The 15817-nt window shown below is 42.0% G+C and overlaps 1 protein-coding gene and 1 long non-coding RNA gene across 15 annotated transcripts in view; one reads left to right on the top strand and one right to left on the bottom strand.

Annotated features, from left to right (window-relative positions):
* ap3b2 (adaptor related protein complex 3 subunit beta 2) overlaps positions 1–15817 on the bottom strand; it is a 62856-nt gene that overhangs the window by 40071 nt on the left and 6968 nt on the right. For all 14 annotated transcript variants that reach the window (XM_072911865.1, XM_072911867.1, XM_072911868.1 and 11 more), the window contains 8 exons: positions 13448–13523; positions 9519–9593; positions 9242–9337; positions 8602–8762; positions 8363–8429; positions 2194–2376; positions 751–936; positions 302–399 (listed from right to left, as the gene is read on the bottom strand). In XM_072911865.1, the coding sequence (XP_072767966.1) occupies positions 302–399; positions 751–936; positions 2194–2376; positions 8363–8429; positions 8602–8762; positions 9242–9337; positions 9519–9593; positions 13448–13523 (942 nt within the window). The remainder of the gene's footprint in view (positions 1–301; positions 400–750; positions 937–2193; positions 2377–8362; positions 8430–8601; positions 8763–9241; positions 9338–9518; positions 9594–13447; positions 13524–15817) is intronic.
* LOC140676707 (uncharacterized) lies at positions 9252–15732 on the top strand. Its single transcript, XR_012048600.1, has 4 exons — positions 9252–9425; positions 9918–10052; positions 13620–13693; positions 14780–15732. It is a non-coding gene; the product is annotated as an uncharacterized lncRNA (long non-coding RNA).

The following is a 15817-nucleotide window of genomic DNA, read 5'->3' as shown; positions in this document are numbered from 1 at the left end:
CACATAATAAAGGTGTTTGGTGCTCAATTAACCACAACATTAGCACAGTATAAAACATTATGTCACTACTGAGCCGACGTTTGCTTTTTTTTTAAAACATTTTTTTAACAACTTTAAGCCTTGTTCAGCTGTTTACTGATGCATGTTTAGCTAACTTTTACTGCAAATTAATATCGGCTACAAACATAGGTTATCAGCCTCCTTGATTATTAATAATCGGTATCGGCCCTGAAGAAAACATATTGGACGATCTCTAATATTGATGCATTAATTGGCAGTACCTTAAGTGCGTGAAACCCACCTGTGACTCCGCAGAAGACGCACCAGAGCCTTGGCAATTACCCCGACTTCTGCTTTGGGAGCAAGATGGAAGTAGAGCTGAGCCACGGCCATGACCACCTGCAGCACAGAGGAGGAGACAAACAAAAAGTCCTTATGTTGCCACTTGATTGGATCCATGCCTCATGCTGACGTGTATGGTGTTCACTTGGAACACACTGAAGTATGGTTAACAACATCATAAGAGGTAGTTATAGAAGGAGAGCAATGACGTTTTCGGTCTTTTCTTTGAAAAAGTGTCCATCTCGGGACGAGAGGTCCAGTCTGACAATGCTTGAGAACACTACAGACGCTTGTAAACATGGAGCAAGGTCAAGCCTCTGGTGACCATGTTGAATAACGTGAGCTGTGATGATGTCTGATGCTGTATGATGCCCAAGCATTTTAGCTGCGGAGAGTCCGGGGTCTTACAGCGGCGTTGCGGCTCTGCAGGAGCGGCTTGGTGTTCCTCAGCAGCAGCCGGTGGTCCGGATCCATCACGTACGGTTTCCTCTTGGCCATGGCGGCCTCCACCTTCTTCTCCTTCTCCTCCTCGTCCTCGTCGTCATCGGAGCCGTAGAAGGTCTTGTCACCCCCACCCTCCTCCAGCAGGGACTCCTGTATAAAAGATGAGTATTAATTATATTATTATTACGATATCATTTATTGTCATTGCACTTAAAAAGTAGCACAAAATTAGTTTTTAGTACGACATGTCCAAGAAACAGAGGTACAAGTTAGAGCAGTGGTTCTCAAATGGGGGTACGTGTACCCCTGGGGGTACTTGAAGGTATGCCAAGGGGTACGTGAGATTTTTTTTAAATGTCTGTCAAAAAGAACTGTGAAAAAAAATGCAACAATGCAATATTCAGTGTTGACAGCTAGATTTTTTGTGGACATGTTCCATAAATATTGATGTTAAATATTTCTTTTTTTGTGAAGAAACGTTTAGAATTAAGTTCATGAATCCAGATGGATCTCTATTGCAATCCCCAAAGAGGGCACTTTGAGTTGATGATTACTTCTATGTGTAGAAATCTATATTTATAATTGAATCACTTGTTTATTTTTCAACAAGTTTTTAGTTATTTTTATATCTTTTTTTCCAAATAGTTCAAGAAAGACCACTACAAATGAGCAATATTTTGCACTGTTAGACAATTTAATAAATCAGAAACTGATGACATAGTGCTGTATTTGACTTCTTTATCTTTTTTTTTCAACCAAAAATGCTTTGCTCTGATTAGGGGGTACTTGAATTAAAAAAAATTTCACAGGGGGTACATCACTGAAAAAAGGTTGAGAACCACTGAGTTAGAGGGTACAAAACAGAAAGACTGATGTGTCGCCACCTGGCTGCGCCCTGTAAAGTAATAGGGAGGAAAGGTAAATATGGGGGTAGGAGGAGGAGAAAAAAAGCAACTCCCAAACTAAGCTACTATTGGGGGAGCTCAGTTTGAGACCACAAAAAAAACCTTGAACAGCAGTAAGCACATAAGAGCACATATTTACGACACACAAAAACTTGAGACATGCGCTGCTCTGTAGTCCATAATACCGCGGGGGAGGGAAGTGGCAAAAGCCTGGGATGTGGGGGTGAGGTGTAGGTGGGCGTATCTGTGTAGTAGTCCATGAATGCGTGTTTTGTCCATAAGCCTGAAAGTCGCTCCATTTGGCTTTTTTTTAGAATAGAATGTAATATCATTGCACTTAAAAAGTACAAAAAATTAGTTTTCAGTACAACCTATCCAAGATCAGATCATTATTAGTTAAAATACTGTATTTGTGTGGGCAAAAAGACTAAATGTTCAGCTGTTACCCAATGAGAGCTTCACTTCAATACACAGACTACAGAATATGAAATGTCAAACTTACGTTTATGTTCGGGTTGAGGAACTGGGTCCTGGCGTAGCGGGTCAGCATGTTGATGATGACCACCTGACCCCACTCCTCCACGTCGATCAGAAGGTTACACAGCTTCCTGTAATTCTTGTGGATCAGGTCGATCCGCTCCGGGCACACCTCCTCAAAGGCCATAACCACGCTACCCGCCACCAGCTGTGACATTAAACATTCAGGGGCATAGGTGAGGACTCGGTTTCAAGCTATTCCTTTTGCAGAGGTTGACACTGTTACAATTTAGACTGCTTTTAAGGATTGCTTATTAAATATTCATGCATAATACATATTAGTATAGAAGATAGCAGAGGTGGGACCAAGTCATTGTTTTGCAAGTCACAAGTAAGTCTCAAGTCTTTGCCCTCAAGTCCGAGTCAAGTCCCGAGTCAAGACAGGCAAGCCCCGAGTCAAGTCCAAAGTCAAGACTGGAAAGTCTCAAGTCAAGTCCTAAGTCCTGCATTTTGAGTTTCGAGTCCTTTCAAGTCCTTTTAACCACAGACTAATATATTAACACAGATTGTGTATGCTTTTCAAACGCTGTATTTATTTATTAAAACAAGTGCATTTTAAATTGCAGGAAAGAAAATTGTGCTGACATTGCACATTTTAAACATTAACTCATTCCTTTACAGAACAAACACATTGAAAAATAAAGTGCAAATGTACTTATTTGTACAAAACATTGAAAAAACATGACATATACGTGAACATAACAAAAAAGTTGTACTTTTTATATGTCAGGGCCCTATGCTGCATTGCATTCGCAAAAGACCAAATTAGCCAAGAGTCTGTCAGTCATTTGTGCACGATGGGGGCGTAGTATGATGCCACCATGGCTGAAAACTCGCTCCACTGGAGCACTGGAGGCAGGCACTGCCAAGACTCTCATGGCCACTCGGAACAGTGAAGGAAGAGTCTTCATGTTCAATGCCCAGAACAAAAGGGGGGAGAGAGTTGTTTTGGGTTGGTGCACTACTTGTAAGTGTATCTTGTGTTTTTTATGTTGATTTAATTTAAAAAAAAAAAAAAAAAAAAAAAAAAATTATTGTGCGGCCCGATACCAATCGATCCACGGACCAGTACCGGGCCGCGGCCCGGTGGTTGGGGACCACTGAGGTAAACAACCAACAGTATGTCAGAAAGCTAGCTAAAACGGTACACATATTCATAATATAGTATACATTTTAACTGACCTTTATTTGACTATTTTTGTCTTTTTTTAGGTGGCTAAAATACGCGGTGCTGCTGACCGCCGTCTAACGTTACGTGTGATATATTGACTAACGTAACCCTGCTTAAAAAAAATCACTGAACAAAAAGTATGAATAAGGTAGTGAACTGCAACAGATTCCCGTGTTTGCAATAACGTTATAACGTTAGCAGTGAGTTTACAGCCTCACTGATTTAACTACACAGCAAATAAAAGTCACGTTACTTAGCCAATAAACGTTATCTTACATTCAAAACTTACCCTTCTTTGTGCAACTTCAAATGCCGGACGAAGTTGGAAGTTGTTGCCTCTCCATCAGTCATTTTCGAACCGCATGTGTTGCATACTGCAAACCGTTTTGTGTTGACCACCTCGTAATTTTTATACCCAAACAAAATTATTTTAGGCATCATTTTTTGTTCACTGGCGTGTGGTTTGGACATGTCTTCTTCGTTGGTTGTCCTGCAATTTGATTGGATGAATGCTGTGTGATGAAAACAAAGTAGATCTAATTTGATTGGCTGTTGTACTGAGAGCACACCAGCTGACACACGCAACGCTGATAGACAAGTACACAATGAAAAATACGGAGCGCTCCCGAATAACTTTTTCATCTTTGGGTTTTGGGGAAAGTAGCAAGTCATGTCAAGTCATGTCAATTCAAAAGGCTCAAGTCCAAGTGAAGTCACAAGTCATTGATGTTAAAGTCTAAGTCGAGTTGCAAGTCTCTTTACATTTTGTCAAGTCGAGTCTAAAGTCATCAAATTCATGACTCGAGTCTGACTCGAGTCCAAGTCATGTGACTCGAGTCCACACCTCTGGAAGATAGTATGCTTGCAATTACATATGAAATGAACTAATGAACCTGACTCTGAACGATGACTAAACCTTTTAGCAACCTTCTAGTTTGACGGACAATATCCTGTTGTTTAACAAGTGTGAAGATGTGCTAAGGGGAATGAAACAAGACGAGCACATTATGTTCTTCAATGGACTGATTTTCATGGACTTCGCTAAGTCACTGATCAAATCAATTTAATCAAATCACTGGTCAACTACAACTACATCTCTTGTCAATAGAAGGTGCAAATCGTTTTGCTGTTTTCGGCCACAGAAAGAACCTCACAGATAAATGGGAGAATATAACCACCTCGCTCACCTCAGTAGCTGCAGACATCCTCGGCGTTTGACGCCTGAGGACTAACTCAACCTTGGATATCGAACGCTTCCCTGGATCTTGTTAATAAATGTCGAGAGGCGAAACTACTCGGGAATGAGGAATACCCCGATATAAATCAGGAAAGAAGGCGCAGTCTCTGACACTATAGAACCACCTGGCTCTACCGCATTGCTGATACGGCGGACAACAACTTTACGGCAGGTAATCTCCGGCCAGCCTATCAATCAATTAAAGAGCCGTGCCAAGCAGGAAAGCGCACCCAGAAAGCCTCACGACTATTTGCATTAGACGGTGCCACCATCAACACAGATCCCAAGGCCAAACTCTAACACTGTCGGCAGCACTACACAAATGCTCTCTGCAAGCTCTCTCCCGCTGCATCGGACAAGCTGAAGCAGTTTGCTGATTCTGCCCTCAAAGATTGCCCTGTAAATCTAGAACAGGCATCTATCACCAAACTGTCAGATGCCATCAAGAAGCTTCCATCTGGGAGAGCCCCAGGCGCAGACAGAGTCACAGCAGAGATGATGAGAGCTGCACTCACCCCTGTCATCCACCAGCTTGAATGCCAGATTATCTGGGCCTAAAAGCGTGTCCCTCAAGGCTGCAGAGACAGAGGTATACTTTCACACTACAAGAGCAAGGGTGACAGTCGGAACACACCCAGCTACCGGTCCATTACACTTCTCTCTGTCCCAGGCAAGGTGATAACTGCCATCATCCTGACAAACATTTACCCCCTCCTGCTTACCACGTGGCATCCGCAACAGGCTTGCTTCACTTCACACCAATCAACTGCGGATTGCATTCTGGCTATAAACATCCTTGCACAACAGAGGAGGGAATATTGCGAATCTCTTTATGCAGCCTATGTGTATCTAAACTAAGCCTTTTGACTCTCTGGACAGTAACATTCTCTGGCAACTCCTGCAAGGTATTTCCGTCCCAAAGAAGTATATTAATATCCTCCCGGGATCTTCCCACAAACACCACCTGCAGAGTAAAAGCAGAGGGCAGCATGTACGATCCTTTTGTTGCCACCTCTGGAGTGGGACAGGGTTGCGATTCCGCAACAAACCTATTCAACATTGTTGTTGACTACTAGATCCTGAGCACTCTTCACCGCTGACCCAGTCTTGAAATCAACTTCCACTTCTGCTTCACAGACCTGTGCTGATGATGTTGTGCTGTTCTACAATCACCTGGATACCATCACCAAAGCATTGTTAGTATTAACATAAGAAGCCTTAGCCGTGGGCCTTACCAACAGCTGGGAAAAAATAAAAATTAAATCCCTGTCAGTCTTCCTACCGCCCCCACAACAGGTCATCACCGTTTATGACCAGCAGGTTGAAGTGGTCGAAAACTTTGTGTATATTGGATCCAAAATTGCCCGATTTTGCTCGTCGGATCCTGAAGTTGCATGTCATCTGCAGCAGTGTTGTGATGCTTACGGTCGCCTCCAAAGAGTGTGGCGGAGTGTGAAGATTAAAGGGGAACATTATCACCAGACCTATGTAAGCGTCAATATATACCTTGATGTTGCAGAAAAAAGACCATATATTTTTTTAACCGATTTCCGAACTCTAAATGGGTGAATTTTGGCGAATTAAACGCCTTTCTATTATTCGCTCTCGGAGCGATGACGTCACAACGTGACGTCACATCGGGAAGCAATCCGCCATTTTCTCAAACACATTACAAACACCGAATCAAATCAGCTCTGTTATTTTCCGTTTTTTCGACCGTTTTCCGTACCTTGGAGACATCATGCCTCGTCGGTGTGTTGTCGGAGGGTGTAACAACACGAACAGGGACGGATTCAAGTTGCACCAGTGGCCCAAAGATGCGAAAGTGGCAAGAAATTGGACGAAATTTGTTCAAAATACGAGGGTGTGGGGAAAGCCGACGAAAATGGTCAGTCGCTTGTTCCACACACTTTACCGACGAAAGCTATGCTACGACAGAGATGGCAAGAATGTGTGGATATCCTGCGACACTCAAAGCAGATGCATTTCCAATGATAAAGTCAAAGAAATCTGCCGCCAGACCCCCATTGAATCTGCCGGAGTGTGTGAGCTATTCAGGGACAAAGGACCTCGGTAGCACGGCAAGCAATGGCGGCAGTTTGTTCCCGCAGACGAGCGAGCTAAACCCCCTGGATGTCTTGGCTCACACCGTCCCTTATGCCACAGAAGATGATCAAGAGAAGAATATCGACCCTAGCTTCCCTGGCCTGCTGACATCAACTTCAAAACTGGACAGATCAGCTTTCAGGAAAAGAGAGCAGATGAGGTTATGTCTACAGAATATATTAGTTGATGAAAACTTTATTCATTACTCGCGGTTTTACGTAAATTATTATAAACTGTGTTTCCCAATAATTTAGCTTAAAAAGATTACAACACTTAAAAACAAACACATACCAATCGTTGGTTAGAAGGCGATTGCCGAATTCGTCCTCGCTTTATCCCGTGTCGCTGGCTGTCGTGTCGTTTTCGTCGGTTTCGCTTGCATACGGTTCAAACCGATATGGCGCAATAGCTTCAGTTTCTTCTTCAATTTCGCTTAAGCCGCTGAAATCCGAGTCTGAATCCGAGCTAATGTCGCTATACCTTGCTGTTCTATCCGCCATGTTTGTTTGTATTGGCATCACTATGTGACGTCACAGGAAAATGGACGGGTGTATATAACGATGGTTAAAATCAGGCACTTTGAAGCTTTTTTTAGGGATATTGCGTGATGGGTAAAATTTTGAAAAAAACTTCGAAAAATAAAACAAGCCACTGGGAACTGATTTTTAATGGTTTTAACCCTTTTGAAATTGTGATAATGTTCCCCTTTAAAACAACCACAAGATGCGTAGCAAATTCCTACTTATCCTTTACGCATGTGAAACTTGGACTCTTATTCCCCAGTGGCTACTCGCCATCTAGATGCATTTCACAGGTACTGCCTCCGGAACATCCTTCAAATCCAGTGGTTCCATTACTGTATGTCACAAATGATGCAGTTCACGAAAAGCAGGTTGTTGTAATGCTATTTCCACTGCAATAAAGAGGGGAAAGCTGCAATTCCTCTGCCATGTAGCAAGAATGGATGGCGGCGTTCCAGCCTAACAGGCTGTCAGAGCGTGTATGCGCCCAACACCCAGGGGCTCGTGCTGTCCACGTGGCCGTCCCCGGATGACCTGGGCGTCCCAGAAGATATCAACCAGGCCCCTGTCGGACCTTTTCGCCCTCGCCCAGGACCGCCCTGCCATCAGACGGCTGGCTCCCACAGTCATTTAGTGGCTAAGCGAGGCTTTTTCTTCTTCTTGTTCTTCTGGTTAACACTTTGCTCAGACAAGACTTGTAAAGTCATCAATAAAGAGACAGACAGAGTCAACAGCTATATGCCATCCTTGGGAAATTCCTCCCAACTGGCTATAAGAACTGACAGTTTTTTTTACATTCTGGGTTCTTGCCCTCACATGAACGTCGGTGACGTTTGTCGACAACAACCCAGAGAGCCTCTGTAAGTATATGTCATTTGGTGGATGCAAATAAATGTAACTGACATGTAACTTAAAAAGAGGGTCTGACAAAGTTCCTTCTCCCTCTGATCATTCGAACACGCGGCGAGTGGACTTAGTCGAGGTCATTGGGGCCTGTCACCGAACAACACAGAGAGGCTAACGTTTGCCTAGTCTCTGCTTGTCATTGTTTTTCGATTAATCAAATTGTGAGGGGAAAGAAGAGAGAAGAAAAACTCACAGTGGTTTTGTCAGCAAGGAGTTTCTCAATGACTTCAATCAGCTGGTCTTTCTGTTCTGGATCCAAACTGAGAACACCCAAGAAGCAATGGCAGACTCAACGAATAAAATAGTATTTCAATTCATAGCAATATTGATTATTTAGGAGGTTTTTGTCTCCCAAAGTTCCACTCTCCAAAGTTGGTATACACTTATTTTTATCTAACATGGTTAATAGGGAATACCCGTCTCAAAGTGTACCTGTAGAGTTTGGGGATGGCGTGGGCGGCCGTCTTCCTGACGTACGGCGACATATCGGACGCAGCCTCCTTGATGGCCAGCATCATAATGGGAACGATGATGGTGACTCGGATGCTGGAGAGGACTCGCAGGGCGCTGGCTCTGATCAGCTGGTTGGGATCCTGCAGAAGCACAGGGAGACGTGTCATGTGATGACTTTCCTTCCCCAGGAGATTATGTAATCATTGCTGTTAGTTTATCTGTTAGTTTAATTAATTAGCAAAATAACTCTGTTATGGGCAAATTTTCAGGAAATGTCCGAAACGGGATAAGGAACAACTGATTAGATTTTGAGTCTCATTCTATTACGTTACCTTACGCTTTAGTTTGTATGCTGCAGCGTCCTCACAGAGACAAAGACAGCGGAAGACTGACAAGAATGTTCACTCTGTTTCTTTCATTCCACAATAACTCAAAAAAGATATGCATGGATTTTGTTTAAACTTTCAGGAAATGTCAGAAATAGGATAATGAACAAGAGGTACTTCCTTTACTATTGGGAAGTAGGGTCTCGCGGAGGTCTGCGCTCTGAGTGCTTACACTTTCTTCTTAACTCTTGATAACATTGCTTGACAAACCAACGGTGGATTTTGTGCTCTACCTTCAAGCCTCGCTGAAAGGTGGAGATGGAGAGCAGCGCAAGGTCTTGCTGCTCCTCGGCATAACGCACCAAGTAAACGTAGACCAGCTTCTTCACCTGGATGAAGCCCAGAGGGAGACAGGAGGAGATAAAGTGCTTTGATTCACGGCAAAAAGAGGTGGAAGGAAATTGCTATTTCATTCAGGTGAGATAAAGCCATACCACACGAGGCTGTAAAAATGTGATAAGACGGTGCATACATTACACAGAGGGGGTGGAGAGGGGAAATTATGCATACCTCAATATTTTTACAAGCCACATTTTTCACCACGGCGGGGAAAAGGTCTGATGCGTTTTTACCTCGAGCAATCATCTGTGGGGAGGATAAGAAGCACAAAGGCACAAACTCAGCATTGTGCAATGTGACATCACAGCAGAGAGGATTTGGACTTTTATATATTTTCTACTTCGGCTCCTGCACGGACACTAGCTGAGAAAAGAGTAACTGTGTTATGATTATTTCACCACCGACAGTGCTCTTCCTGTTGCAGTTTATGCTCCCTTTATGATTTTTTTTCTATATTTAAAACACTTGCTTGTGGTCTGCACAACATGTAATGGTGGTGCTTTGGTCAAAATGCTGCATAGATTATGTTTTACAGACCATTCCTAAGCCGCTTTCTGACTGTCTCTTCAGAATGCAGCATTTTGTGGGCGGTCTCATTTACATCCCGGAGCCCCTCCTCGAGGACAAGCCCCCTTTGACTGCGTCTTCACCCCGTCAGCCATGTTGTAATTTTTTAGACCTTCCATATGGATTCTACTGACACATGTAAGTTTGAAATATACGCTACTTTGTATTAGAAACAGCAAAGTATTTTAGCTTGCATGTGCATATACGAGCCAGTCTGCCCCACAACAAGAAGATAGTGAAACAGAAGGAACTTAGCAACTATCAGTGATCGGCAAGCTACTTGGAAAATGCAGTAAACTAAGCTACAAGTTACTCTCGATTAAATGTAGCTAAGCTACAGGAGAAGCTATCCCCGGAGAATTGTAACAAGCTACACGGCAAAAGTAGCTTGCTACATCAAAGCTACATTTAACAGCATTTCTATCTATGGGCCCACATGTATAATATCAATGTTCATGAAATTGAGAGTGTACAAATGGACTCAATAAGGGTCCATTTGTCAGGCTTGTCCCTGACAGTCTGGCTATGTCTTAGTTTTTCCTCTGCGTTTGTGTTTGTTTCCTGTCTTTAGTTCCTGTCAGCACTCTTATTTTGGTTATTTCCTGATTGTCTCCCTGAGTGCTTTTCCCCCTCAGCTGTGGCTGATTGGCACCGGGCCACACCTGGTGTCAATCAGCCAGCTGCTATTTAAACCTGCTTTGTCCTCCACTCTGCGCTGGATTATTGTCATTCCTACCTGTCGAAACGTTACAGTTACTACCTGTCGTGCAACTACTTGTCCTTATACCTGTCGTCGTAGCGGTAAGCTGTTCCTGTTAGCTATTTGTAGTTTGCTTTCTCCGAGCTCTTTTGTTTCGTGTTTTCTTGTTAGCCATTAGCTGTTTCCAGTTGTTTCTGTTTGCTGGTTCCTGTTTTCTGTTTTGGCTATTCATAGTTCCTGGTTTGTGTTTTTACTTTTATTTTATGAGCATTAAATCATGTTTTCCTGGACAAAGCCTGCCATCTCTGCATCTTGGGGTTCGTCACCAACAACGTATTGTGACACCATTACTATCAACTATCTGTCATTTAGCTGGGGACACCCTACAACATACTTGCCAACCCTCCCGAATTTTCCGGGAGACTCCCGAAATTCAGCGCCTCACCCGAAAACCTCCCGGGACAAATATTCTCCCGAAAGTCTCCCGATTTTCAGCCGGAGCTGGAGGCCACGCCCCCTACAGCTCCATGCGTACCTGAGTGAGGACAACCTTTTTTCACAACAGGAGGACAACAGGGTGACAAGAACTAAATCATCCAGACTAGAGATAAATTGTATTATTATGTTTATCTTACCTAAAAAAAAATATATTTATTAATTTAAAAAAAATAAAAATAAAAATAAATGTTTACTATATTTTGCTAAAACATCAAAATTAATTGTATTTTTATTTGTATTTTTTCCTGACTCCTTATTACATCCAATCATAGAATTATACATTAAAATAAACATATTTGAAATAATTAATTTTAAATGATCATAATAATTCATTTAAAATTACCATATTTAATTATTAAAATAATTGCTTGTTTATCAACCGCTTTAGCATTTTATTCATTACATTTTGAAGCTCTCAGAAGCCAAGTTGTTATATTCCTTAATATTTATTTATGCAAGTTTGAAGTATCAATTATCTAAACACAATTTTGTTTGCATATTTTCAGGATATATATATATATATATATATATATATATATATATGTATGTATGTATGTATGTATGTATGTATGTATGTATGTATGTATGTATGTATGTATGTATGTATGAAATACTTGACTTGGTGAATTCTAGCTGTCAATATACTCCTCCCCTCTTAACCATGCCCCGCGCCACCCAGACCACGCCCTCCACACCCCACACCCCCATCTCCCGAAATCGGAGGTCTCAAGGTTGGCAAGTATGCCCTACAACTACCTGTAGGAATTCCCACACCCCACTGTATGTATTTATTTGGATTGCCTTTTCTTTGGCCCACCCCTAAAATGTCAAAAAAACAATGACCTTAATGTGTGTTCCTAAATTTGTGTTCCACGTCATTGATGAAGAGAGCAGTTATGATTTTGGTTTACAGAGTAAACAACTAAAAATTAAGGTTTTGGCCATTGATTTCTCTAAATGCATACATTTGTCTAAATATGGCCAAGGAAACGCAATATTGTGGGTTTCCTGCATGTCATCTTCATCACTCGAGGAAAAGTCTAATCTGTAGGAGAGAATCCCTCTGCCATTTTCAAGTATGTTTCTTTTTTTTGAGCAGTCAGCTTAAAGCGTCCTTCTGTCTCCGACTCCCTCGTCATCATGTGACATGAGTGCGTGTGTGTTGTGATTTCGCGTCCTGGTTTGAATGGCCCGCCTTATCTTGCCTCTGATTGGCCAGTCGGTAATGTTTCGCCCTAACCTTAGCCAATTGTGACTCATCGTAAGAACAGTAACCAATCATCATGGATTTTCTCCTTATGTATGGATGTTCTCATTCATCCAGGTCATTGTATTGTCTATATTTTTTTGGCCTGAATTTGCACCCCATTTTCTCTCTTTGTAGCTTTGATGTAAACTACCTCACTACATGGGTCTAAAAGTAACTAAACTACAGCAAACGCTTTTTGCTAAAAGACTACCGCCAAGCTACTGGGAAATTAGACTTAGACTTTAGACAAACTTTAATGATCCACAAGGGAAATTGTTCCACACATTAGCTCAGTTACAAAGGATGGAAAGTGTAAGGATGGAAAGAACAATGCAGGTATAAAATACACTAAAAATGTACCATAGTAGCAATATAAAATATAACATATGTAATATTTACATAATATATGTACAGTATATGATATATACTGATATATTATGTTTATATCATATATACAATATATAACAATTACCATGTACAATATTACAGTATATGTAACAGCTGCAGCATAAAATAGAGAGTAGATCCAGCAGAAAATAGACATTATAAACAAAGAGAGGTAGCTAACATAGAAGGTGTCAGGTAATAGACAGATATCATCTCTTGCTGTGTGGCGAGTGATTAAACAGCTGGATGGAGTGCGGAATAAAGGAGTTCTTAAATCTAGTTCTAGAAATATACTTAAGCTACGTAACTTAGCTACATGTAGCTTGTTACTGCCCATCACTGGTAACTATAACGTCGGACTACAACTAAATAAAAATGGCGCACTCTAGCAAAGCGCTTCAGGTAAATCTCTACCATATATCCGCTGACGTAACTAAAGCAAATTACTTCACTCAAGTTTCAAATTCCAAACGGCTTGTTTGGAACAAGTTTGGAAAAAGGGAAGATCTTTAAAAAATATCTCCGCCATGCCTCCATGGTTTGTTTTAAAATTTTGGGTTTATGGCGATCCTAAATACATAAAAACAGGTACCAACAGGTGAGGTTTGGTTTTGCGTAATATGTCCCCTTTAAGGCTCTCAGTGTAGTTTCAGGACAGCTTTTTTGGGCTCCTCCAACACGGAAAAGATTATTACTCACGGCCACGATGCGTTTCATGGCCTCCAGCTTCAGCGAGTCTTTGTTGCTGTCGAGCATCTCCTTCAGGTCGTCGTGTCTGACAGAGGGAGAGACAGAAAATATCTACATATATGTGGTTTGTGCCAAGACTAGTGTAGTATCTACTGTAATACGAAATAACATGTTTTTTCAGATTGTGGAAATCCACATTCCTGAGAGCAAGCAGACAGCCAGTTCTGTTAAACAGCGGCCCATCATTGTGGGCAGGTAATAAAATATGGCCATTAAGTGTGACATGCAAAGGTGGATCGCATACATTTCAACAGAGAAAGGCTTAGTAAATCTGTCGATGGTATGCCGTTGTCCGGACAGTTTCCTGTGAGGGCCGGTACCAGTTAGTTATGGCCTAAGCCAGACGCTTAGGGCAGTGTTTTTCAACCACCGTGCCACGCCACACTATTGTACCGTGAGATTTTGTTTGGTGTGCCGTGGGAGCTTATGTAATTTCACCTAATTGGGTTAAAAATATTTTTTGCGAACCAGTAATTATAATCCGCAAATGTGTCGTTGAGTGTCTGTGCTGTCTAGAGCTCGGCAGAGTAACCGTGTAATACTTAGTAATAATTCAGTAGGTGGCAGCAGGTAGCTAATTGCTTTGTAGATGTCGGGAACAACGACAATGGTTTGCAGGTAAAAAGGTATCTAGTGCTTAAACCAAAAATAAACAAAAGGTGAGTGCCGCTAAGAAAAGGCATTTAAGCTTAGGGAAGGCTATGCAATACTAAAACTAAACTGGCTGCAAAGTAAACAAAATCAGAATGCTGGACGACAGCAAAGACTTACACCTTGTGGAGCAGACAGCGTCCACAAAGTAAATGACATGACAATCAACAACAAAATAGGAGCGCAAGACCAAGAACTAAAACACTACACACAGGAAAACACCAAAAAACTCAAAATAAGTCACAGCACGATGTGACAGTACACCTACTTTGAGACAAGAGCTATAGTGATGCATGGTTGGTTATGGTTTAAATTCATATCAAACAATTGCGAGAACGACTTTTTATTGTCAATATCGGTTGCTGAGTTTCATTTTTTTATGTTTTCTGCTGGTGGTGTGCCTCAGAATTTTTTCAATGAAAAAAATGTGCCTCGGCTCAGAAAAAGGTTGAAAAACACTGGCTTAGGGAACACTCACATACACAAACATGCCTTTACACGGTCAAGGGGAAGTCAACTCCAGTACCATGAACCTAACAAATTGAGATGACATAATTTCGGTCTATAAGAGCTCGTTGTCTGGCTTCCCCATGAGGGGAGAGAGTCGTCATTTGGCTAAATCTTCTCCAGGTGCTGCAGAACCTATAGTGATGCTCGCTTCTCAATTAAGAAGCTATTGTTCAACGGTCATCACTGGCGTCATCCTTGATTCTTCACACACCCACGCCACCCTTCTGCCCGGAAGAAAATGGCAAGGCCAAAGGCATGACACTGGTAAAAAAAAATGTATATATCTATTGTGGACTATGTGGACAACATTGTTACGATGGACACATTTGTCGCCCCTGAACTGGACATTTTGGACAATTGTACGCTTACAACTTGGGAACATTTTTGGGGAAGGCAACAATACCCACAGACACACTCCAACATCAGGGCTGTTAGTAGACCACAACCAGCCTCATTCAATTCCATCTTCAGGAATAATTAAATACTGTAGCGTTCCACAAACCAGTTTCCACGGCAACCAAAGGTGCAACGAAAAGATTTCCTGCAGGCGTTAGTTTCTACTGGGGCTCCAGTGACCAGACATCTTGGATTAAAACATCTCAGCAGAACAGTGGACACACGAACACGAACTACCCAACCAAAGCTCATTTGTTTAATGGCTCCTTCTAATGAATTTACAAGCATGGCTGGACTTGCTAGGCGATGATCTGTATGGACTGTTTGAGGAGGAACCGGTTCTTGTGGCCTAATTGAAAGAGTACGAACACCATGACTATAATAATAATAACTAGCAAATCAAATAAACACGTTTAGAAGCCTCATGGAAAAAGAGACTTGGGTTTCTGCCCAAAGACCCAGCAGTAATTCGACACGAACTCTTCCTTCTTTAATTTTGGAGCTACAAACAGCTCTGAATTATTTAACCACAGGAGCACCCCAGGGCTCGAGTTACCTGATACGAGATCAACGCGACCCTCCACCTGGAAAAAGATGAGTTGTATTGCACGGAAAGCAAGTTAGTATGAAAATGCATTTGCATGATTCCGAAGCGTTTTGACATTCCCAGCTTTGATATTCAAAGGATACCTAAAATCAGCATATGCATCACAAGCAAATTTAGGTTAGCAACCGATGCCCTCGTAAGGCGGGAGGGCAAAC

The sequence above is a fragment of the Nerophis lumbriciformis genome, linkage group LG29, assembly GCF_033978685.3.
Source record: "Nerophis lumbriciformis linkage group LG29, RoL_Nlum_v2.1, whole genome shotgun sequence".
Lineage (NCBI taxonomy): Eukaryota > Metazoa > Chordata > Actinopteri > Syngnathiformes > Syngnathidae > Nerophis > Nerophis lumbriciformis.
This window is presented reverse-complemented; position numbering and strand designations above follow the sequence as displayed.